The sequence below is a fragment of the Carassius gibelio genome, chromosome A7, assembly GCF_023724105.1.
Source record: "Carassius gibelio isolate Cgi1373 ecotype wild population from Czech Republic chromosome A7, carGib1.2-hapl.c, whole genome shotgun sequence".
In the NCBI taxonomy this organism is placed as follows: domain Eukaryota; kingdom Metazoa; phylum Chordata; class Actinopteri; order Cypriniformes; family Cyprinidae; genus Carassius; species Carassius gibelio.
In genome coordinates this window covers 37,463,650-37,491,010 of record NC_068377.1, presented here as the reverse complement: position 1 = coordinate 37,491,010, position 27,361 = coordinate 37,463,650, and the positions used below count along the sequence as shown (strand labels likewise).

The following is a 27,361-nucleotide window of genomic DNA, read 5'->3' as shown; positions in this document are numbered from 1 at the left end:
GATCTGCAGGAGAACAAGAACAGATTCAGAGTTCAGCTGTGAGACAGATCTCTGAGTATAAACCTCATGTAAGATTTGAAGAGTCTCAGACACTTTTGGCTCTTTTCCATTTCATGGTACGGCTTGGCTCTGTTTCTTCTTCCCCTTTTTTTGGCATTTTGTATATCGCCACCTACTTTTGCTGTTATGCAGTCATGGTTTATGTATAGTTATACTACGGGGCAATAAAATGCTTGAATCTGATTGGCTGACGAACGTTCTTAGATGTCTAATTATTTTCAGAAAAACGTACAGTAAATGTAGTTCTAGGCAGCTCTGGACTGCATTACATGTCCATATCTCTTCAAAAGTCTTGCAACAGTACAATAACCAAAACCCATAAAACACCAGACAAATAAATATGGTAAGCAATATAATAAAAAAGACAGATCATTTCTCCCTTTTCTTTTTTTCATTTTGTTTTGCCACACAGAGCAGATCCTCTCTGTACACAAAATACGAAAGCTGTGTAGGGCCCTGAAACACCAGGGCCCCTCTTGCTTTCAAAGATTATTTAATTTTAGTTTAGTTTTTGAATTTGGCCAGCAGCTATGAAAACACGAATGATAATTTATTTTAATGCGGTGCACGGTTGCCCTTTCTACTTAAAAATCTGTCAGATCATGTAATGGGAATGTCGTACAGTTTTGCCCGAGACTAAAAAACGAGTTCAGACACGCGGAAGAAAAACTTGCTGCATCCCAATTGACATCCTATCTGTCCTAAATAGTATTTGAAAATAGAATTAGTATGTCCCAAATCATAGTATGTTTATAAAAGAATGCCTAAGATTCCCGATGGTCTCTACTTCCAGTTAGAATTCGAAGTGCAGAGCAATGCACACTCCAACGGATAATATTGCTCACAACACATTGCGCGGTGGACAAGAATTCGCTTTGAACTACAAACACATAAAACAGTGTTAAAAACTACAAACATGGTGGATATACATGACCAACATACAGGTAGAGAAAGGGATTTGTGTTATAAATAATCAATGTCTAACCTGATGAAAATATTAATTTAATGTTATCCACGTAATATTTAATCTGCAGCAACACTGAACTTTTACAATACATTTGGTCATTAACTTTTAAATGTGTGATTATGCAAACACACAATGGCATGATAGTCCCACGACTAGCAGATCAACATGTCTCTTCATTTCTCTTCAATACAGTAGGAAATTAAATTAAACGAAATGTGGATGCTGTTAACACAAGATGATTGACAGGTCAGTTTAAACAGTGTCAGGGAAACCTGGCTGAATGACGCCATACCGGAAAGCGCGCTCCATCTGCCAGACTTTTTCAGCTGTTTAGAGCGGATCGCGACGCAGAATCAATGGGGAAATCACACGGCGGGACATGCTTTTACATCAATGAATGCTGGTGTACAGATGTAACTGTGTTAAAGAAGATGTGCTGTCCTGATCTCGAAATGCTGTTTGTCAACTGAAAGCCGTTCTATTCGCTGCGGGAGTTTCACTCGTTCATTCTGGTGAGTGTTTACATCCCTCCACAAGCGCACGTGAGCTCAGCTTTACAGAAACTCGCTGATCAGATCACAGAGACAGAACAACAACACCCAGACTCTGTTTTAATCATTCTTGGGGACTTTAATAAAGCCAATCTCTTCTGTGAACTGTCAAAATACAGACAGCACATCACATGTCCCACAAGAGACAGTGATATATTGGTTCACTGTTACACCACAATAAAGGATGCATTTCACTCTGTTCCACGAGCAGCTTTGGGACGTTCTGATAAATGTCTGGTTCATCTTATACTGACTTACAGGCAGAAACTAAAATCAGCTAAGTGATTTCTAAGAGCACCTGTCCAACAAAAGCTCACTATCCAATCAGAGTAGATCACTGTTAACCCCGCCCCCAACGAAAAACTGTGAAACGTAAGCAAAATCTGTGGCAATGAATTCAGAATCCATGATTAGCAAAAACGAATCTTTGAAAAACATTAACAAAGTATTTAGCATATTTGAAGAGCCTGTTGAATTTGTGCGACTGAGTTCATTTTTTTTTCGTTTTCATTTTGTAATATTATATTTTTGATAGTTTCTGAAAATGTTACGTTCAGTTTTATAAAGTTTTGTTCATTATTATTAAAAAAATGTAATTCCATAGATGTGGAGGAGATCACGATTCTGGAAAATGGAAAATTTAATATGGGAGAAGTAGAAAGAGCGTTAGCTAAAACTAAACAAACCGCACCAGGAACAGCTGAAATAAGCTATATCCTGTTAAAACATTTAAGTACAAAAAGTAAGGAACAATTGTTTATTTAATAAAGTATGGGAAGAAGGGAGAATTCCTGAAAGTTGGAAAGAAGCAGTAATTATCCTGATAAGGAAGCCAGGAAAAGATGCTAGTGAGCCATCAAACTATAGACCTAGCATTAACATCGCATATTTGCAAATTAATGGAAAGAATGGTAAATAAGAGATTAATGTATTTTTTTTTTTTTTTTGATAAAAAGGTTTTGATAACGTAATTTGAAAGTGTGTTTAGGAGAGGAAGAGACACGATGGATGCAGTGTTGTGTTTAGAGGACGATGTGAGAAAAGCTCAAATAAATAAAGAATCTGTGGCAGCAGTGTTTTTGACGTTGAGTCGGACGATATTTTATGGAGAGAGGGATTGATTAATGATTAAACTACACAAAATGGGAGTAAGAGGTAAAGTTTTTAATTGGATTTGAGATTTTTTAAAAGGAAGATCAATTCAAGTTAAAATAGGAACAGATATTTCAAATAAACAAAGTAGAAATTGGACCACACAAGGGACTGTTATAAGTCCTACACTTTTTCTGTTATGATAAATGATATATTTAATGATGTACCTAATGGCATGAATAGATCATTGTTCGCTGATGATGGGGCGCTTTGGAAACATGGGAAAAATGTGGAATATGTAGAAAATACAGGAAGGAAAACATCAGGTTGAAAAGTGGGGAATGGAATGAGGTTTTACATTTTCTGCTGAAAAATCAAAAGTGATGGTTTTCTCTGGAAAGAAAAATAAAGATATTGAAATGAAATTATATCGGAATAATCTGGAAAGAGTTGAGAGTTTTTGTTTTTGGGGTGTGTGGTTTGATTCACAAATAACATGGAGATCTCACATTAAACAAGTAGAAGATAAATGTAAGAAAGTAATGAACAGTATGATGTGTCTTACACAAGTGGAGAGGAGAGCAGATTTTAAGTCATTAATATATATATATTTCACTAATATGATCTAGGTTGGATCATGGGAGTCAGCAGCACAGTCAGTATCATCGAGTCTGGACTGTATTCAGACACAGACACAGAGATTATGTCTCTGAGTCATGAGAACATCTCCAGTGTGTTCAGTGCAGGTAGAGACAGGAGAAATGAGTTTGAGAATAAGACAGAAGAAGCTGATTGTGAATTACTGGATTAGTTTGAGAGGACAAATAGATAGACACACAACATAAAGAGTGTTGGACAGGAGATGATGCACGTGATCTGGGAGGATATGGAGAGGAGTTTTGTAAAACTGTGGTATGGCCCAGTATCCCTATGTGGAAGTATGACACTCCTAAAGTGGATCTGGAGATTACTGACCAAAATAATAAATAATCAAGTAGATTGGGTGAGTGAATATTACAGACATGTGAACCAAAAATATGTTAATTTCAAGCAAGTTTTTACAGATAACAGGAGTTACAGGTGTGCAATTGTAATTCCCAGCCAGAAGAGTGAGATGAGCGAGAGAACATCAGATCACTTTAGTGTATTTGCTGTTGAGATGTTTGACGACATTAGAATGGAGAGAATACACAAAGTCAAACAGAAATTTAATTTGCAGCGACTCTGTCTCTGTACTGAGAGTCTCAAGACCGGTGGATAAGATTCATCAGGAGGTTTTTATGATATTATGTCAGACTATTTAAGAATAATAAAAAAAAAGATAAAAGACAATGATATTAAACTCACCCGTCACTGAGAGAGAAACAGCAGAGCTTGATTGTGATGAGTTTGGTCTTGTATCTCTCTGTCCTCTACACGTGTACTGACCCTCATCAGATGTAGTTACTGCTCTGATAGTGAGAGTGTCTGTGTTTACAGTGTAACGATCAGACCACTGTAACTTTACACTGCTTTTATTCCACTCATATCTCCAGACAGGTGTCCAGTCATCTCTCCAGTAATGTGTCAGGCCATTTCTCTGACTCCAGACTCTGTAAGACTCAATCACACACTTCAGACTCACTCTCTCTCCAGTGAAGACAGCAGTGTCTGGAGTCACAGTCGGTTTAGGTTTGGGTAAGTCTGGTAAGATAAAAATATGAAGTGATTCAAACCGTTCGAAGAAGAAGAAAAAAATGTCTGACAGTATTATATACTTTTACAGTATGAATATCATAGAATATTTCATAAGGCTCTGGCTCAGTCTCATCCTCAAAAAACTACTAATTACAACAATTCTTGTATAAATGTTCCTCATATTACCAAATACTGTAAACTAACACCCAAATAACTGTGTGTGTGTGTGTGTGTGTGTGTGTGTGTGTGTGTGTGTGTGTGTGTGTGAAACTGTTTGTTGTGTTTTGGTTTTGGTCTGACTTCAGAAAAGAAAACTAATTTCTATTGAAGTCTGTTGATCAGTTTATATTCTATAGTCCTAAAAGTATCACCTGTAACCATAGCGACATCATTAGGTGTGTAACGATACACTCATGTCATGATTCACTTCAACACGACACTGATCTCACTATATACTCCAAACAAGACTAAATAATAATTGTATCTAAGGCATAGAAACAGTTAACAAAAATAAATGTTTATTAAAATGCTGAATGTGGTGTTATATCAGGAATGGAGTTGAAAAGGCTTTGGTTTGGTGCTTCTCTCTCATGAAGAGCACAATAGAGACACCAGAATAGAAATATTGAGGATTCATTGTCAGAACTGAATCTTATTCTCATGTAGTAGAGAGAGTTTAGGAAAATGATGATATTAAACTCACCCTTCACTGAGAGAGAAACAGCAGAGCTTGATTGTGATGAGTTTGGTCTTTTATCTCTCTGTCCTCTACACGTGTACTGACCCTCATCAGATGTAGTTACTGCTCTGATAGTGAGAGTGTCTGTGTTTACAGTGTGACGATCAGACGACTGTAACTTTACACTGTCTTTATACCACACATATCTCCAGTCAGGTGTCCAGTAATATGTCCAATCATATCTCCAGTCATATGTCAGGCCATTTCTCTGTCTCCAGTCTCTGTTAGACTCAATCACACACGTCAGTCTCACTCTCTCTCCAGTGAATACTGTTTTGTCTGGAGTCACAGTCAGAGTAGATCTGGGTAAAGCTGTGGAGAAAGACAAAAATATGAAGTGAATCAAACAGCAGTTCAGAGGACATAAGTACTTTGTAAATGTGTTACAAAACCATATAGAAAAAAAAATAATAATAAAAAAATTACAACTGAATCTCAATCAACTTCAGCAGACGATCTGAAGACTTCAGCAACTCATTTAACATCATCATCTGGAAGTCACTTCACTCTCTCTGACTTCAGGACTAAACTCATCTCTATTGAACTCTGTGACTAAAGTAATCATTAGGTGTGTAACGATACACTCATGTCACCATTCACTTCAACACATGACACTGATCTCACTATATACTCCAAACAAGACTGAAACAGAGTTCAAATGACAAGATTTATATTTAATTATTGTATCTAAAGGCATAGAAACAGTTAACAAAAGTAAATGTTCATTAAAATGCTAAATTTGGTGTTATATCAGGAATGGAGTTGAAAAGGCTTTGGTTTGGTGCTTCTCTCTCATGAAGAGCACAATAGAGACACCAGAATAGAAATATTGAGGATTCACCAAATAATACAGTTTTATATTATAAACATATGCTTTCACTCTGACTACAGACATATAATGTGTTTTAAATATTGCATTTTGTTACCTAATGTATACTATTTAATTGATTAGAAATAAATTAATAAACATGGAAGCTCAAGTGTGTGTCCTTCTGGGTTCATTATATTTGCGGCACCATATATGATGATAAATTAAATCTATTTAAACTGTCTGGTTAATCTATAAATGATTCACTGTTTCTATCCATGATACTGACATTAGGAGAGATGTGGAGAGGAGACTGATGTCTCTCCTCGTCTGATTCACTGCAGGTTTAAAGAGGTCATGATGTTGTTAAAAATAACATTATTGTGTATTTGGTGTAATCAGATGTTTATGTGGTTTAAGGTTAAAAAAACACACATTATTTTCCACATAATGTCTTCTGAAACACGTCAATTTTTACAAGACTCCTCTTCTGAAAAGTGAGGTGTGCTCTGATTGGCCAGCTACACAGTGCGTTGTGATTGACCGAATACTCTCATAATTTAAGTTGGACATCTCGTCACAATGCACATTCTGTCATTCTAATTTGGAAACAATAACACACTTATATTTTTATGTGATTATGCAAATGATTTTTGGAAAGAAATGTCTTGGCTTGTTTTCTCAGCTTACAACAAACTTTTTAGTTTTGAGAGAATTAATGTACTATTTTTAATTTGAGAATCAGGTTCACAGGAGCTGAATGATATCTTGAAACTGTTAACTCTTTGTGGCCTGTTTAAGTTTCACAAATGTAAAGTTTTAAAGATTCTTTGTATTGATCTGAAATTATTTTATTAATCTCTCTGCTCGTCGCTTAATAAGAAAGCGATGAAAACTACTGTATTTATGGGGAAATAAATATGAATTTGATGTAAGGGTTACCACCTGTGTATTCTTTGAAAATGACATTTTATGTTTCATTTTACATTTAAATTATTCTCTATTTTAATTTATGATTAAAAAAAAAGTTTTTTTTTTTTTTCGATTTACATTTATTTTGTATTATTTACTTTTCTTTGTGTTCTGGTTGTGTGTGTCCTTTATTGCTTTGATTGTATCCCCTGTATGTTATATTCTCAATAAATAAATAATAATAATTGAGTATGTGTTACAGTGACAGAGAGGTACTGAACAAGTTTGTGGTCCTGGTGAAATCTGGAGAGAGTATCAGGATCTTCAGACCCCAGAACAGCTGATGAGCAGAAGATACTTGTCTTCTGAACAACTTTAAGTGCAGTCGATCTGACAGTGCCACGTTTAAAAGTAATTTGGCACTTCATAACACACCAGACATCACTCATTAGAAAAGAAACGTTTGAACAAACAGCCATCTTTCCACCTCGAAGCGTTCTCCAAACAATCTCTCCACACTACTGAAACTCTTCCAGACGACACAATTACTCTCAGATACGACTCACTTCCTTATCTCCTCTTTCCTTCTGCTGATAATGAAATGATCCACCACAAACACACCAAGTGAAAAAAAGAGAAAGTAAACTGAAAGGATGTTGTGGCACAATGTTTTCTCTTCCACAAATGAAGACAAGTTCATAAATCATGAAGATTGTGTCAGAATACCAGTCTGTCAGTCAAATCTGAATCAAGAAAACTCAAATATTATAACAACTTCATCTCAGACGACAGATAAAAGTGAAAGATGAATGAATGAGTGATCATTACAAACATGAATCAAATACACTGAACACGTGTGTGACGCGCTAGAACAGACACACTTTATCTCTCTCTCACACACACACACACACACACACACACACACACACACACACACACACACACACACACACACACACACACACACACACACACACACAAACACACACACACACAAACACACACACACACACACACACACAAACACACACACACACACAAACACACACACACACACACACACACACACACACACACACACAGACAGACACACACACACACACACACACACAAATTTGAGCATCTCTTTTCTTCTTAATCATGGTTGCATCCCTAAATGTAAATGTGTTTATTTTAATTACTCACCATTAACAGCGAGATCGATTCGGTTGCTCTCCTGTGAGGATGAAGGACTTCCATGTCTCTGTCCTCTACACGTGTACTGACCCGCATCAAATTTAGTAGCTCCACTGATAGTGAGAGTGTGTGTGTTTACAGTGTAACGATCAGACGACTGTAACTTTACACTGCCTTTATACCACTCATATGTCCAGTAACTGTCAGACTCAATCACACACTTCAGATTGACCGTCTCACCAGTGAAGACAGGACTCTCTGGATCTGCAGTCAGCTGGGGTATGGGTAAGTCTGTGAAGATAAAAACATGAAGTGACTCAAACAGTTCAAAGAAGAAAATAAATGTCTGACAGTATTATATACTTTTACAGAATGAATATTATACAAAGACTGTCATATTGCATAAGTCTCCTGCTCCATCTCATCCTCAAAAATCTAAATAAAAAAAAACTACTAATTACAATATTTCATGTATAAATGTTCTTCATATTACCAAATACTGTAAACTAACACCCACATGACTGTGTGTCCGTGTGTGTGTGTGTTTGTCACTGTTTGTTGTGTTTTGGTTTAGTAAGTCACTTCTCTCTCTCTGACTTCAGAAAAAAAAAACTCATTTCTATTGAAGTCTGTTGATCAATTTCTATTCTATAGTCCTAAATATATCACCTGTAACCATAGCAACAGTGACTAAAGTAATCATTAGGTGTGTAACGATACACTCATGTCACCATTCACTTCAACACATGACACTGATCTCACTATATACTCCAAACAAGACTGAAACAGAGTTAAAATGACAAGTTTTATATTTAATTATTGTATCTAAGGCATAGAAACAGTTAACAAATAAATGTTTATTAAAATTCTAAATGTGGTGTTATATCAGGAATGGAGTTGAAAAGGCTTTGGTTTGGTGCTTCTCTCTCATGAAGAGCACAATAGAGACACCAGAATAGAAATATTGATGATTCACCAAATAATACAGTTTTATATTATAAACACATGCTTTCACTCTGAATACAGACATATAATGTGTTTTAAATATTGCATTTTATTAAATAATGCATTTGTATTTAATTGATTAATAATAAATTAATAAACATGGAAGCTCAAGTGTGTGTCCTTCTGGGTTCATTATATTTTGTGCATCATATTTGATGCTAAATTAAATCTATTTAAATGTCTGTTTAATCTATAAATGATTCACTGTTTCTATCCATGATACTGACATGATGATGCTCTTGTGTCTCTGTTTTGTGTTTAAAGACTTTTATGTTGAAGTGTTTTCTCATTGTTTCTGTGTTCACTTCCTGTTTCCCTTGTTGCCTTGTCTGCCTTGTTTGTTTCCATGGTTACCCTCCTCTGTTCCCATGGCGACTCATTGTCTACACCTGTCTCTTGTTGTCTATATGATCCAGTGTTTCTCTTCTTTATTGTCTGGTATGGATGTGTGCTGCACATTTGTTTCAGTTCCTGTATTTGGTTTCTCTTGTTCATTGCTGGATTTACTGTTGTCTTGTTTAAATCAGTTTTAAACTGCACTTGGATCCAACATTATGTTTTACTGAAACAGCCACGTTACAGAAACAGCAGAGCATTGATAGATCTAGTCGTATTAATTCAGCTTCAGCAAGAAACTCATTCACTCGAGGACCATCGAAGACTTTCTGGACATTTCTGATCTAACTGAGCTGCCTGACTTTCCTCTCATTGATTTCTTCTGCCATGAATCAACAAGCGTTACAATCTCCACTGATCTGTGATGATCCTGGAGGATCTCTGAGTCAGTTTCTAGAATGACACTGTTACACTCTTTGTGTGACACTGATGTTAAAGAGGAGAGATGTGGAGAGGAGACTGATGTCTCTCCTCGTCTGATTCACTGCAGGTTTAAAGAGGTCATATGATGCTGCTAAAAACAACATTATTGTGTATTTGGTGTAATGACGTGTTTATGTGGTTTAAGGTTCAAAAAACAAATCTCACATAATGCCTCTCTGGTTAACACCTGTGTATTCTTTGAAGATGACATTTTATGTTTCATTTTACATTTAAATTATTCTTTATTTTAATGTGATTAAAAAAAAAGTTTAACTTTTTTTTTCGATTTACATTTATTTTGTATTATTTACTTTTCTTTGTGTTCTGGTTGTGTGTGTACTTTATTGCTTTGATTGTATCCCCTGTATGTTATATTCTCAATAAATAAATAATAATAATTGAGTATGTGTTACAGTGACAGAGAGGTACTGAACAAGTTTGTGGTCCTGGTGAAATCTGGAGAGAGTATCAGGATCTTCAGACCCCAGAACAGCTGATGAGCAGACGATACTTGTCTTCTGAACAACTTTAAGTGCAGTCGATCTGACAGTGCCACGTTTAAAAGTAATTTGGCACTTCATAACACACCAGACATCACTCATTAGAAAAGAAACGTTTGAACAAACAGCCATCTTTCCACCTCGAAGCGTTCTCCAAACAATCTCTCCACACTACTGAAACTCTTCCAGACGACACAATTACTCTCAGATACGACTCACTTCCTTATCTCCTCTTTCCTTCTGCTGATAATGAAATGATCCTCCCCAAACACACAAAGTGAAAAAAAGAGAAAGTAATCTGAAAGGATGTTGTGGCACAATGTTTTCTCTTCCACAAATGAAGACAAGTTTATAAATCATGAAGATTGTGTCAGAATACCAGTCTGTGAGTCAAATCTGAATCAAGAAAACTCAAATATTATAACAACTTCATCTCAGACGACAGATAAAAGTAAAAGATGAATGAATGAGTGATCGTTACAAACATGAATCAAATACACTGAACACGTGTGTGACGCGCTAGAACAGACACACTCTCTCTCTCTCTCTCTCTCTCTCTCTCTCTCTCACACACACACACACACACACAAATTTGAGCATCTCTTTTCTTCTTAATCACGGTTGCATCCCTAAATGTAAATGTGTTTATTTTATTTACTCACCATTAACAGCGAGATCAATTCGGTTGCTCTCCTGTGAGGATGAAGGACTTCCATGTCTCTGTCCTCTACACGTGTACTGACCCGCATCAAATTTAGTAGCTCTACTGATAGTGAGAGTGTGTGTGTTTACAGTGTAACGATCAGACGACTGTAACTTTACACTGCCTTTATACCACTCATATGTCCAGTAACTGTCAGACTCAATCACACACTTCAGATTGACCGTCTCACCAGTGAAGACAGGACTCTCTGGATCTGCAGTCAGCTGGGGTATGGGTAAGTCTGTGAAGATAAAAACATGAAGTGACTCAAACAGTTCAAAGAAGAAAATAAATGTCTGACAGTATTATATACTTTTACAGAATGAATATTATACATAGACTGTCATATTTCATAAGACTCCGTCCTCAAATCCTCATCCTCAAAAATCTAAATAAAAAAAAAAACTACTACTACTGCAATTACAACATTTCATGTATAAATGTTCCTCATATTACCATATACTGTAAACTAACAATCACCTTTTTTGTTTTGTTTTTTTATATAGTGCTTTAAACAAAATACATTGCGTCAAAGCACTGAACAACATTCATTTGGAAAACAGTGTCTCAATAATGCAAAATGATAGTTAAAGGCAGTTCATCATTGAATTCAGTGATGTCATCTCTATTCAGTTAAATAGTGTATGTGCATTTATTTGCAATCAAGTCAATGATATCGCTGTAGATGAAGTGACCCCAACTAAGCAAGCCCACCCACATGACTGTGTGTCCGTGTGTTTGTGTGTGTGTGTGTGTTTGTGTTTGTGTTTCTGTATGTGTATGTGTGTGTGTGTGTGTGTGTCGATCACAGTCAAATCATTGTGTACCTCAAAAAGACTGAAAATAACATTAACACAAAGCCCAGTAAACTATACAACATCAGAAAACCATACAGATGAACTGAAAACAGCGCTGAAGAATATCAGAAAGCACTTAGCAGCCAAAAAAAAACAAGCAGTGATAGATAACTTTCTAAATAACATCTATGCTCACACCAATGAAGGTGTCAATATTTCGGTCAAAGATTTAAATTACATATTTGAAAAATCAGCTAAATATTCCAAATTGAAAACAAAATCTAGAAAAAATCTAATAACCAAAAATGACAAAAATGGGTTTGATCAGGACTGCCAAACTACTCGCAAAAAAACTGAGAACACTGTCAAATCAGAAACACAGAGGTCCAAATAATACAGAGATCTGCCTTCTTTACTGTGCAACACTAAAACAATACAAACATACACTCAGAACCAAAAAAGCACAATACACCCAAAACCAATAATTGAGAATGTGTTTTTTTTTTTTTTTTTTTTTTTTTTATGTTTCTCTTTTATACTTTCTGTACAGCACTTTGGTTCCACTTGTGGTGTTGAAAGGGCTTTATAAATAAAGTTGAGTTGAGTTGAGTTGAGTTGAGAAGTCTGTGAACACAAATCAATTCTCGAATAACTGGAACAATCTGAAAAAACTGATCATGAAGAATTGGCAATCCAAAATGGAGAAATATGGGAAAGTCATTTCCAAACACTGTTTAATAAAGAACAAACAGACACAAACTGTAAACAAAACCAAACAATCAACCAATTGGGAAAACTTAAAAAAGAATTAGCAATCAAAGATAACCAAAACCCATTAGATTTCCCAATAACTGATAAAGAACTTAAAGAAAAAATCAAAAACCTCCAACTCAAAAAAGCATCTGGACCTGATGGGATATTAAATGAAATTATAAAACACACAAGCAGTAAATTTCAATTGGCCATTCTAAAACTATTCAATGTGGTTTTGAGTGTAGGTTAATTCCCTGACATCTGGAATAAAGGCTTGATAACACCAATCTTTAAAAACTGAGATAAATTTGATCCTAACTACATAGGCATCTGTGTGAGCAGCAACTTGGGAAAGTTATTCTGTAGCATAATAAATGCTCAACTATTAGACTTCACGACACACAATGTACTGAGCAGAAGTCAAATTGGATGTTTACCACATTACCATACATCTGACCATTTTTATACAGTAGATACTATAATTGAAAAACATGTCAACCTAGAAAAAGGTAAAATATATGCATGCTTTATTGACTTTAAAAAAGCTTTTGACTCAATTTGGCACCAAGGACTGTTTTACAAACTTATTGAAAGCGGCATAGGAGGTAAAACCTATGACCTTATCAAATCAATGTACACTGAAAGTAAATATGGTGTAAAAATCGGCACCCAACGTACAAGGTATCTTTCCCAAGAGCGCGGTGTGAGACAGGGCTGCTGCTTAAGCCCAACATTATTTAACATTTACATCAATGAACTGGCAAGCAGTCTGGAGCGATCCGCAGACCCTGGCCTCACACTACACAACTCACAGATCAGATGCCTGCTGTATGCAGACAATCTGGTTCTGCTGTCTCCCAAAAAAGGGAACATAGTGACCCACAATCATATCATTATAAAGCCCTTCAATACCAAGAGATGAGCAAAGAAAGCAGTCCCCTCGCTCAGCTGATCCAGAGCTTCAGTCCTGATGCTTCACTAACATCTACTGATGCTCTGAATCACATCAGAATCAATCAGATTACTGCACAAACCAAACAGAATTACATCACTCACTGGCAAACCCGAACAGATCAACAGAGTAAAATGCGATGCTATTTGACTCTAAAGAGGGAGTACAGTATGGCAGAGTATCTGTACACAGTGTCAGATCAGAAACTGAGAAGCACGCTGACCAGATACAGACTCAGCAGACACAAGCTGATGATAGAGACGGGCAGACACAGAAAAACATGCCTGCCAGCGGAGCAGAGACTGTGTTTACACTGTGATCTGAATCAGATGGAACTGCACTTCCTAACAGCATGCCCCAAATACACGGACATACGGACAGTGTTCTATGATAAAATACAGCAGATCCATCAGACATTCAAAACTCTTCTGAACCAGGAGAAACTGCCGTATCTGTTAGGAGAACACAAGAACTGCTGTGTATTTGCTGCTCAGTATGTGTCTGCCTGTCATGATGTTAGAGAAAACACTCAACCTGCCCTGATTTGATGTTTCCAACACATGTAGATTATGTTATGCCATATTACTGTATATTATTACTTAGATGTATATTTTGCCTCTGTAAATCTAATACCATATTCTATTTTATTTTATTTCTATCTTATACATTCAGAATCAGAATCAGAAAGAGCTTTATTGCCAAGTATGTTTGCGCATACAAGGCATTTGTTTTAGTGACATAAGCTTCCAGTACACAGAGACACCAACACACAGAAAAAAAAAAAAAAAAAAAATATTGTAGCCAAATAAATAAGTGTATAAACAATTGTGCTATAAATGATAATGGAAAAGGATTTAATAAGATGCAGGGATGTACTAGGATGGAGGGGTAACAAATAAATATAAGGATATTGCACCTTTTTTTTGCATAAGCATAAGTGGAGAACATTTAACTGTTCATGAGGTAGATTGCCTGGGGGAAGAAACTGTTTTTGTGCCTGACTGTCCTGGTATTTGTGGCTCTGAGGCGCCGGCCAGATGGCAAAAGTTCAAAAATGGGGTGACTTGGATGTGAGGGATCCAGAGTCATTTTATGAGCCCTTTTCCTCACTCTGGATGCATACAGTTCTTGAAGGGTGGGCAGGGGAGCACCAATAATCCTTTCAGCAGTCCGAACAGTTCTCTGTAGTCTTCTGATGTCTGATTTTGTTGCTGAGACAAACCAGACAGTTATAGAAGTACACAGACTCAATGACGGCTGAGTAGAACTGTTTCAGCAGCTCCTGTGGCAGGTTAAACTTCCTCAGCTGGCGAAGGAAGTACAACCACCTCTGCTGGGTCTTTTTCACAATGGAGTGAATGTGATCGTCCCACTTCAGGTCCTGAGAAATGGTGGTTCCCAGGAATCTGAATGACTCCACTGCAGTCACAGTGCTGTTCATGATGGTGAGTGGGGAAAGTGCAGGGGGGTTTCTCCTAAAGTACACGATCATCTCCACTGTTTTTAGCGTGTTCAGCTCCAGGTTGTTAAGACTGCACCAGACAGCCAGCTGCTCAACCTCTTGTCTGTAAGCAGACTCATCACCATCCTGGATGAAGCAGATGATTGTAGTGTCATCTGCAAACTTCAGGAGCTTGACAGAGGGGTCTTTAGAGGTGCAGTCGTTGGTGTACAGGGAGAAGAGCAGAGGGGAGAGAACACATCCCTGAGGGGCACCAGTGTTGGTGGTGCAGCTGTTTGACATGAATTTCCCCAGTCTCACTAACTGTTCTCACTAACTATCCTTTTGTAAAATCAATCAAGTCCATTAAAGTGACTATTCCAGTCTTTAAAAACATATCAACTACTGCACTTGAAATAAATGAGTTCATTTTAAAAAGAGAATTGAAGAATAATTGTTCCAAAACACCATAATGTTCACTCTCCTTTCTGACCTTCTTCAACAATTGCCAAGCTCTAAACACAGACTCATAAAACTTTAAAAGACAACGACTTACTCTTGAGACAAAAGCTTTTTCAATTAAGAACAACTGCTTATCTATTCCGATTCCTCATATATCTTGTAAAATAGACAAGCTATTCGCAATCCATGGAATCTTATCTGAGCAGTATAGCAATTTCTGTAATGTTTGAAGTCTCATTGTTTTAACTCTTGCTTCTAAATCTATGTGTCCCTGTCCTCCTTCAGTCACTGGGAGATATAAAACCCCAGGAGGAACCCAATGAAAACCATCCCAGATAAAATTAACAAAACTTTTTTTGAATTGTAGCAAGTAGCTCTTTAGGAGGATCCAAAACTGTAAACCGGTGCCACAACATTGAGGCTGCCAAGTTATTAACAATTAAACATCTCCCTCTATAAGATAACTTTGGAAGGATCCACCTCCACTTTTGTAGTCTACCTGTAACTTTATCAGCTAGACCTTCCCAATTCTTTTTCATGTAAAGTTCAGTTCCTAGATATACCCAGAGAACCTTAAAACCATCCTTAATCCATTTACATTGTTGTGGAAGCCGAGGAGGGTCTATATTTTGCCAGTCTCCTAGTAGCAGAGATGTACACTTATCCCAGTTAATTTTAGCAGATGTTGCTTTCTGAAATATTTCCAGGCTAGAAATCAAAACAGATATATCATCGGTGTTTCTGATACATACAGTTACATAGTCTGCATATGCTGTGAGTTTTACATGTGGAATTTCTGGAAACCTAGGAACAACAAAGCACATGCAATTGTTTCCTTAAAAGAAGACAGAAAAGGTTCAGTAGAAATGGAATACAAAAGTCCGTAAAGAGGGCATCCTTGCTGTATACCTCTAGTTACTGCGAAAGGTCTAGTCAGGCACCCATTCATTCTCAGCATACTAGATGTTTCACTATATAATAATTTAACACAGGAGATAAAATGTGGACCAAAGCCAAAAGCCTTCAACGTCTTTAGTAAATATAAATGATCCACTCTGTGGTCTTTAGAGGTGCAGTCGTTGGTGTACAGGGAGAAGAGCAGAGGGGAGAGAACACATCCCTGAGGGGCGCCAGTGTTGGTGGTGCAGCTGTTTGACATGAATTTCCCCAGTCTCACTAACTGTTGCCTATCTGTCAGAAAGCTGGTGATCCACTGACAGATAGAGCTAGGAACAGAGAGCTGGGTCAGTTTGGTCTGGAGGGTTGTTGGGATGATGGTGTTGAAAGCCGAACTAAAGTCCACAAACAGGATCAAAAGATTTTTCAATTAAGAACAACTGCTTATCTATTCCGATTCCTCATATATCTTGTAAAATAGACAAGCTATTCCCAATCCATGGAATCTTATCTGAGCAGTATAGCAATTTCTGTAATGTTTGAAGTCTCATTGTTTTAACTCTTGCTTCTAAATCTATGTGTCCCTGTCGGTCCCCTCGGTAAGCAAACTGCAGGGTGTCCAGTAAGGGTCCAGTGATGTCCTTCAGATAACCCAGAACCAGTTTTTCAAACGACTTCATGACGACAGACGTTAGAGCCACAGGCCTGTAGTCGTTAAGTCCTGTTATCTTGGGTTTCTTTGGAATGGGGATTATGGTGGAGCGTTTGAAGCAGGAAGGCACTTCACACAACTCCAGAGATCTGTTGAAGATCTGTGAAAAGATGGGGGCCAGCTGGTCAGCACAGATTTTCAGACAGGCTGGTGTAATGCCATCTGGGCCTGGTGCTTTTCTTCTTTTGTTCTTCTTGAAGACCTGGCGCACATCATCTTCACAGATTTGAAGAGCAGGGGGTGTGGAGAGGGGGATTGCTTGAGGTGTTAATGGTTGTGTAGGGAGATGGTCAGAATGGGTGTTGGGGGTTACCATTCAGTGCAAGGGGATGGTGTCTTGTAGTTTGTGATGGCCCCCAGTCCTCTCCACACTGAAGTTGAGTCGTTGGAAGTAAACTGGTCTTACAACTTTTTAGCATAGGTCTTTTTAGCCGCTCTGATCTCTTCGTTCAGTGTGTTCCTGGCCTGATTGTACAAGACCCTGTCCCCATTTCTGTAGGCATCCTCTTTGGCCTGAAGAAGATGTCTGAGTTTTACTGTAAACCATGGCTTATTATTGTTGAATGTTAAATAAGTCCTGGTAGGAATGCATACATCCTCACATAAACTAATATAGGATGTTACAGTCTCTGTGAGTTCGTCCAGATCGGTGGTAGCAGCTTCAAAAACACTCCAATCAGTGATCTCAAAACAAGATTGTAAATCCTGCTCTGTTTCACTGGTCCATCTCTTCACAGTCCTTACTACAGGTTTAGCAGATTTAAGTTTCTGCTTGTAGGATGGTATACGATTAACCAGACAGTGATCAGAATGTCCCAAAGCTGCTCGTGGAACAGAGTGATATGCATCCTTTATTGTTGTGTAACAGTGATCCAATATATTACTGTCTCTTGTGGGATATGTGATGTGCTGTCTGTATTTTGAGAGTTCACGGGAAAGATTGGCTTTATTAAAGTCCCCAAGAATAATTAAAACAGGGTCCGGGTGTCGTTGTTCTGTCTCTGTGATCTGATCAGCGAGTTTCTGTAAAGCCAGGCTTACTTGTGCTTGCGGAGGAATGTAAACACTAACCAGAATGAACGAGTGAAACTCTCGCGGCGAATAGAACGGCTTGCAGTTGACAAACTGCATTTCTAGATCAGGACAGCACATCTTTTTTAACACCGTTACATCTCTACACCACCGTTCATTGATGTAAAAGCATGTCCCGCCGTCGCGCGATTTCCCCGTTAATTCTGATTCGCGATCCGTTCTGAACATCTGAAAGCCCGGCAGATGGAGCGCGCTGTCAGGTATGGCATCATTCAGCTTGGTTTCTGTGAAACACAGAGCAGCAGAGTGTGAGTAATTCTTATTTTTCCAAGAGAGCAGAAGGAGTTCGTCTGTTTTGTTAGGTAGAGAGCGGAGATTTGCCAGATGGATGCTAGGCAACGGCATTCGAAATCCACGCTTCCTGAGTCTGACGAGCGCTCCCGCTCGCTTCCCCCGTCTGCGCGTCCTGAAGCGTTTGATCAGCGCCGCCGCTCCTCCGATAACAACGTTCAGTAAAACGTCTGAATAATTTAAATCCAGTAAAAGAACTTGTGGTGTGTTCTGCCGAATGTTCAGCAGTTCATCCCTGGTGAAACTGACCATGTTTGTTAAACAAAAAACAGGAAAAACTAACAAAAACCGTACAAACACTGGAGAGCCAAGCACTGAAGCAGCCATGCGCGGCGCCATCGAGTACTCGAATGCAATACATGGTTAATACTTTTTATATATTTTATTATTACTATTATTCTTTTTATTTCTGTAAATACATATGTGCACTATTTGTAAGCAGCCCAGCTGCAACTGCTTTGGCAATACAAACGTACAGTTTTTGTCATGCGAATAAAGCACACCTAAATTGAAATTGAAATTGACAGAGACGGAGACAGAAAGATGTGCGCGAGCGAGAGAGAGAGAGAGAGAGGTGCGCGCATGAGACGCAGAGAGAGAGACTTTTTTTTTACTTTTGAAAATCTCTTAATCAAACATTTCTCACCACAAGAGCATTTTTCACACTCCACCTTGCATCAAAAAAATCCATGTTATTTTTTAATTTACAATAGGCATATTCTACAGCAACCCTAATGATTTGAACATTCCAACCAGATCAATATTTTCCCCATCATTATTACATGTATGGGATTTCAAAATTGCCAACTTTGCCTGCCCTAATAGAAAGTTAGCCACAGTGCACTGTGCTTTCCATTCCTTCTTGTATTTCAAGCCCAAAATAAACAGATTTTTTGTAAAACTAAACCCAAGTTCAGTAACAATCAGAAAAAACATTACAAAACGGACATGTAAATGAAATCATTGCATTACATTTTGAGACAAGACTATTTGTTGCCACAGCACAGTGGAGTATTCTCCACTGGAGATCCCCAGATCTCTTAGGAATAGGGGCTTTATACAAACACCTCCATGATGGAGTTAGTTCTGAGGAAATTGATAAATATTATCTCCATTTAGTATCAGTCCGTCTTTTCAATTGAGTGTAGAACAAAGATTTCACACACATTCCATACAAAATCTTTTTTTCCACATTCTGAAACAAAACATCTTTAAATCCCTTTAATAACAAAGTATTGTTTAAATTTTCATCTAATTCAAATCCTATTTCTACTCTAAGATCTGGAAAGGTCAGGGAGTTTTCACCATTTTCAAAAAAAAGTTTTTACAAAGGTCAAAAAAGATTGAGGAATTTTTTTTTTTTTTTTGAAATCCTCTATTAACCCTTCAACATATCTTTCTGATCTAAGCCCAACTTGATCAGCTATTGATGAAGTCACACGCCATTGACCTTTTGTAGAATCAATTAAATCCATTACAGTGACTATTCCAGTCTTTAAAAACATATACTGCACTTGAAATCGATGAGTTCATTTTAAAAAGAGAATTAAAGAATAATGGTTCCAAAACACCATAATGTTCACTCTCCTTTCTGACCTTCTTCAACAATTGCCAAGCTCTAAACACAGACTCATAACTTTAAAAGACAATGACTTACTCTTGAGACAAAAGATTTTTCAATTAAGAACAACTGCTTATCTATTCCGATTCCTCCTATATCTTGTAAAATAGACAAGCTATACGCAATCCATGGAATCTTATCTGAGCAGTATAGCAATTTCTGTAATGTTTGAAGTCTCATTGTTTTAACTCTTGCTTCTAAATCTATGTGTCCCTGTCCTCCTTCAGTCACTGGGAGATATAAAACCCCAGGAGGAACCCAATGAAAACCATCCCAGATAAAATTAACAAAACTTTTTTGAATTGTAGCAAGTAGCTCTTTAGGAGGATCCAAAACTGTAAACCGGTGCCACAACATTGAGGCTGCCAAGTTATTAACAATTAAACATCTCCCTCTATAAGATAACTTTGGAAGGATCCACCTCCACTTTTGTAGTCTACCTGTAACTTTATCAGCTAGACCTTCCCAATTCTTTTTCATGTAAAGTTCAGTTCCTAGATATACCCCGAGAACCTTAAAACCATCCTTAATCCATTTACATTGTTCTGGAAGCCGAGGAGGGTCTATATTTTGCCAGTCTCCTAGTAGCAGAGATGTACACTTATCCCAGTTAATTTTAGCAGATGTTGCTTTCTGAAATATTTCCAGGCTAGAAATCAAAGCAGATATATCATCGGTGTTTCTGATACATACAGTTACATCGTCTGCATATGCTGTGAGTTTTACATGTGGAATTTCTGGAAACCTAGGAACAACAAAGCACATGCAATCATTTCCTTAAAAGAAGACAGAAAAGGTTCAGTAGAATTGCATACAAAAGTCCGGAAAGAGGGCATCCTTGCTGTATACCTCTAGTTACTGCGAAAGGTCTAGTCAGGCACCCATTCATTCTCAGCATACTAGATGTTTCACTATATAATAATTTAACACAGGATATAAAATGTGGACCAAAGCCAAAAGCCTTCAACGTCTTTAGTAAATATAAATGATCCACTCTGTCAAAAGCTTTCTCTTGATCTAGAGATAAGAGTCCAATGTCAACTTGATGTGTTTTGGTAACTGTAATAATGTCTCTTAACAACAATAGGTTGTTGAAAATTGTTCTTTTGGGGATACAGTAGGACTGATCCTCATGAATTATAGTTGCCATACATTTCTTCAACCTATTGGTTATAGCTTTTGACAGTATTTTAAAATCAGTACACAGTAATGAAATAGGACGCCAATTATTCACGTATCCAAGATCTCCTTTTTTGGGTATTAAAGTCAGTACTGCTCTTCGACAGCTCAAGGGTAGAACACCTTGGTTAAAGGACTCCAGAAATACACGATACAAGTCTTGTCCAAGCACATTCCAAAAACCTTTATAGAACTCTGCAGACAGACCATCCAGTCCAGGCGATTTGCCACTGTTCAGCCCCAGCACAGCACTTGACAGCTCAGAAAAAGTTAGAAATCCCTCCAGCTCCTTCTTCTCAGTCGTTGACAACTGTGGAAGACCTTGGAGAAGTTTTTCAACTGCTGCTTCCTCACAGTGTTCTGACTGATAGAGATCCTCATAAAAAGAAATAGCAGAAACTATAATTTCTCGTTGGTCAGTAGTTTCACTGCCATTAGGAAGTTTCATCTCATGGAAAAATCTCTGCTCTTTTGGCTTTCTCTGTAGTCCAAAAAAGAAGGCAGTTGGAGCATCCATTTCATTGTGCTTTAAATATCTTGTTCTCACAAGAGTTTCCTTCTCCTGTTAATCCAGTAAATCCTTCAAAAGACTTTTATTCGCTTTTATGATGTCAGCTGACAATAATCTGCCTCCTTCGTTAATGTAGTTTACTGAAGAATTTCTTGTTCCAAGATCTTCATTTTCAATTTCAAATTTTCTGTATTATGTGCAGTGTGTTGTTGACAAAAGCTTTTTTTATCTGCACCTTTCCAAGGTCCCACCACTGATTTAAAGATGTATAACTAAATCTCTCTTCCCTCCAAGATTTCCACAAGAGATCAAAGGAGTGCACAAAGATGTGATCGTGCAGTAATCTGCTATTAAAGTGCCAGTGTGTCTGATAGGGTTTAGACGACAGAACAGACATAGACATAGAAATAAAATGGTGATCTGACATAAATGTTGGTGAAACACAAATGTCATAAAATCTTCCTTTACTACCCTTTTCAACATAAAAACGATCCAGTCTCGCAGCAGAGACCTTATTTGAATTAATTTTCAACCAAGTGTACTGTTTGACATGAGGGTAAGCTTCTCTACACACATCTACCAGATTGTGTCTATTAATTAAAGATTTAAAAACACCCGCTGAACTAGGATGAGGTTCCTCATGGTTTCGATCTAATTTGTGATCTACAGTACAATTGAAATCACCCCCTATTATAACAATGTTCTCCTGAGGACATTTTAACAATTCTTCAGAAAGTTTTCCAAACAAAACACTTCGTTCATTTCCTATATTAGGAGCATAAATGTTAAAAAATGAAAAACTATTATTGTCTATTGTTAAATCAGCCCGTAATAAGCGTCCAGGTAATATTTCTAGAAAGTCTGGATCATTTTTTACTCGTTTTGAAAATAAAAACGCAACAACCAGCGCTCAGATTTGTACCATAACTTAGGCCAATATTACCCGACCATTCGTTTGTCCAGTCAACTTCATTACAGACGTCAGTATGTGTCTCCTGTAACATAACCACATCCACCTTTTTAAGATGTAAATACTTAAATAAAGTAGTTCTCTTCTGTACATCCCTACAGCCATTTATATTTAAAGATCCGAAGTTAAATGATGCCATGAGGATTAAAAAAGAGAAAAGACACATAATCCAATATATCCTGTTCATCATGACTATTTAAGGTTTTTTTTTTTTTTTGTCTTTTTCTAACAGCACTCACAAACTTTTTAAGTCGGTAGCGCTTAGGCTGATCTAGTTCATCTAAAGTGGCCTTTTTCATGGCAACTAGCGAGGATTCAATAAAAAGCTTTAAATCAACAAAGAACATTTCAATCTCTGGCTTTCTCTGATTTTTTGTTGCATTTAAAAAATCATTAATTTGTTCCACAGTATAATAACTGCACTTTCACTATTCACTTCAGACGGACCACTACTCTCTGGAGCGTTCAAAATCGGCTCTGAATTAGATTCGACTCCATTTCTTGCCATTTGAGCCTCTTTAACCAGAGGACAGGCGGTTTTAATGTGACCATATTTTCCACAAATAAAACATTTCATGGACTCGGTGCTAATAAAGATTGTGTAATCCTTTCCAAGCACCGTTAGTTTAACCGACACGTCAAGCGTTGCAAAATCAGCACTCAATATCATAACAGCCTGACGTCTGAATGACATGACATGTTTCAACTCTGTGGTTTTCAAACCCAGAGGAATCATCTTAATCTTCCCAACCAATTTTCCATAACGAGTTAAAATATCCTCAAGCGCTTTATCAGAGATAAACGGTGGTACATTTGACAACATTACCTTTTTCGATAGGTTAGACAGGGGTAATACAGGAATAAAAACATCATTAACGATCAAACCACACTCCACTAAATGATTGACCATTTCAACTTCTTTCAGAAAAACAACCATTGCTTTATTCATTCTAGAAGCAGACATGATGTTTTGTGCACCTATTTCTCTGCCAATTGCAACCAAAACGTTCTCAATGGACACTGATGCGTCTGCCGGCATGCACTTGCACGCATGCCGCGCGGACAAACAGGAAAAACCATCGGAGTTTAAGCCCATCTCAGAAGTCAGTGCCCCGACTCTCTATCCTCTAATCCAAAGCCACATTCAAAAGGAATAAACCCAGAAAAGAAGGAAAAGTTTGAAACTCAATCAAACAAGGCGCTCAGTCGCTCATACAAACGTACCAAACGCTCCGCACTCGCGCATGCGCACACAGAGAGAGAGAGCAAGAGCGAGAGAGAGAGAAAGGTGTGCGCGCATGCTCTGGAAGAGAGAGAATGAATTATCACTGCAATCTTCAAATAAAATTATTTTCTGTTGAAAACCAGATTTTTTTCCACAAAAATCAGTTTTTGTCCCAAAAATACGTCAGGAAAATGGGAGGCGGGGGGGGGGGGGGGATGGGGGGGGGTCGTCTTTTATTCATGGTCGTCGTATAGTCGGGTATATATTAGGGGTGTAACGGTTCACAAAATTCATGGGTTGGTTCAATACGATACAGTAGTGACACGGTTCGGTACGTTTTCGATAGAGCAAAAAGGAAGAAATTCAGTTTTTTATATATAAAATAAACAATTTTAAAAAAATTCATAAAATAAACAAACACTGTGGCACTTTTTCACATTACTTTTTTAATCACCAAAATATGTCTATGTAATGAAATTAATATTGACATCATGGCTTAGTATGTAAATCACTTCTCACAAGCATTTTAAATTAGTAATAATAATTAAATTATTTCTATTTATCAATCAATCAATCATATTTATAGGAATTTATATAAAAAATTTCCATTTATAATTGTATTTATGATTTTCTCTCTGTAGATCCCATTACACTGAACACATTTACACATTTGAACACAATTTTAATACAAAATGTCAAGAGTTATTTGTCACACTTACAACAATAAATAGGCCAAATCAGCCAGCTTTTATGGGCAAAAAAACAACCACCTTTTAATGGGAAGCTTGGCACTGCATAACGTCCACAAGTGCCCTATAATCGGGAGTATAACCCGACTCTGTAACTATAATTGAGTCCTCCAAATGTCCATCAGTAAGGCGTGTTGTTCTGTGTTTGTTCTTAATAAAATTCATATCTGAAAATGCAGATTCACACAGGTACGTTGAGCCAAAAAGACAGGCAACTTTCATTGCTGCTGTGGAAATGTTAACGTATTTCTCTGGGTCAACAAGTTTCCAAAATTCTGTTGCCCCCTGATGGGATTTGAGGCTAATGTCACTCTGCAGAGTGAGAATCTCCATCTCAACCTCACTAGAAACCAGGTTAAACGCATCACTTAGTTTTTCAGAAATGTGCAAAATGTCCACTTGCATGAAAGGATTTGCAATGAATGACACGCATGGTTCCAGACTATCAAAGTCATTGAATCTGTCCTCAAATTCTTGTCCAAGCCTTTTCAGGAGTTCAAAGTAATTGTGTTTTGCTCTGTCAAAGACCTCAGATGCAGAATCATTGTTACTTAGCATCGACTGCATGGATGGAAAGTGATGCAATTTCTTCCTCTGCTAGTACGTGGAGAAAAGGCTAATCTTGGCTTTGAAAGCATTTACAGCACTGATCATCTCACTGATTGTCTTATTTTTGTCTTGCAGTTCACAGTTCAAATTATTCAGTTTCACAGTGATGTCAGTTAGGAAGGCAAGGTCCAGTAGCCACTCAGTGTCCTGAAGCATGGCGGTGTCCTCCCCTCTGGATTCCATGAACACTTTGATTTCAGACAAAAGTGATAAAAAACATTGCAAAATCCTTCTTCTGCTCAGTCATCAAATTTCAGGGTGAAGCAATAGGTCACCATACTCAGCTGACAGCTCCTCCAGAAGTACCTTGAATGACCTGTGCTGTTTCGCTTGGGACCGGATGCTGTTAATGATTTTAACGACTGGAGTCATGACGTGATCAAATCCCATCACTTTGGCGCACAGTGCCTGTTGGTGTATAATGCAGTGGTAATGTAGAAACTTTGGGAAATCTGGGTCTCCTCTGCATAGCGCAACGAAGCCTGCATGCTGGCCAGTCATTGCAGGGGCTCCATCAGTTGTTACCGATACCAACTTTACAAATGGCATGCTCTTTTCCATGAAGTACTTCTTCACTGCATCATAAATATCAACACCCCTCATTGTTGTCTTGAGGGGCAGTAATGTTAAAAATTCCTCTTTCACTGACAAATCACTGAATACCATTCTGATGAAAACCATGAGCTGCCCTGTACTACTAGAATCCATAGATTCATCACACTGGAAGTCTTTCTCCAGCTGCTCCGTTACATTTGCTGACATAGCCGAGACTCGTCTCGCAATAGTGTTAGCCCCGAGTTGAACATCGGACACTGAGGACATTTCATTTACATTCTTGTGATCTTTAAACAGAGTGTTGGTTATCACAGTCATTGCTCCCTTGACAATTTCACCATCAGAGAAAGGTTTTTTGTGTTTCGTTAAAAAATGAGCAACTCTAAATGAAGCTTTGGTTGCAGCCTGTGACTTTTTAGCGGGTTTTGTAAAAAATTATTGCTGCCTGCTTAATGTTGTTTTCATCTCACTAACTTTTTCTTTTCTAAGTGATGTACCTGGTTGATAAAGAACATTGAAGGTCTTGTGGGTTGTGGTGAAATGTCTCTCCGCATCGTGTCTCTTGGCAACCGCAATGCTAGCTCCACAGGTGAGGCATACAGCTTTATCTTTAACATTGAAATAAATAGTCTTCTTTTTTTTTGCATGACTTGCATCATCAGCCATAATTAATCTTTTTTTCTTTTTTATAGTTCAATTTATGTCATGTATGAACCATCTGCCCGCGACCGCCTCAACTCACAGAAGTGACGTTTTTTGTTTTTTTTTTGCACAACGTAATGTAGCCTATGTCAACGTACGCTGACTCGACGTGCAGATTCTAAATATTTTAAATTATTTAATTATATTATTATGTTTTAATGGTATATGAAATGTCACCAATAGTTAATTTCTCATTTTATGCCATTATCATAAAAAAAATAGATTACAATTCAGGCTATTTATAGAACGTGCTCGGCGGGCGACTCAGAGACTCCACGCGGGCTACCAGGTGCCCGTGGGCACCATGTTGGAGACCACTGCTATAGTCCTAAATATATCACCTGTAACCATAGCAACAGTGACTAAAGTAATCATTAGGTGTGTAACGATACACTCATGTCACCATTCACTTCAACACATGACACTGATCTCACTATATACTCCAAACAAGACTGAAACAGAGTTCAAATGACAAGTTTTATATTTAATTATTGTATCTAAGGCATAGAAACAGTTAACAAAAGTAAATGTTTATTAAAATGCTAAATGTGGTGTTATATCAGGAATGGAGTTGAAAAGGCTTTGGTTTGGTGCTTCTCTCTCATGAAGAGCACAATAGAGACACCAGAACAGAAATATTGATGATTCACCAAATAATACAGTTTTATATTATAAACACATGCTTTTACTCTGAATACAGACATATAAGATGTTTTAAATATTGCATTCTATTAAATAATGTATTCACATTTAATTGATTAATAATAAATTAATAAACATGGAAGCTCAAGTGTGTGTCCTTCTGGGTTCATTATATTTTGTGTATCATATTTG

The 27,361-nt window shown here is 37.5% G+C and overlaps 1 protein-coding gene across 1 annotated transcript in view; it reads right to left on the bottom strand.

Annotated features, from left to right (window-relative positions):
- Positions 1-27,361, bottom strand: part of LOC128017541 (basement membrane-specific heparan sulfate proteoglycan core protein) — a 1,082,135-nt gene that overhangs the window by 729,817 nt on the left and 324,957 nt on the right. The window contains exon 15 of the mRNA XM_052602945.1: positions 5,132-5,398. Within this exon, the coding sequence (XP_052458905.1) occupies positions 5,132-5,398 (267 nt within the window). The remainder of the gene's footprint in view (positions 1-5,131; positions 5,399-27,361) is intronic.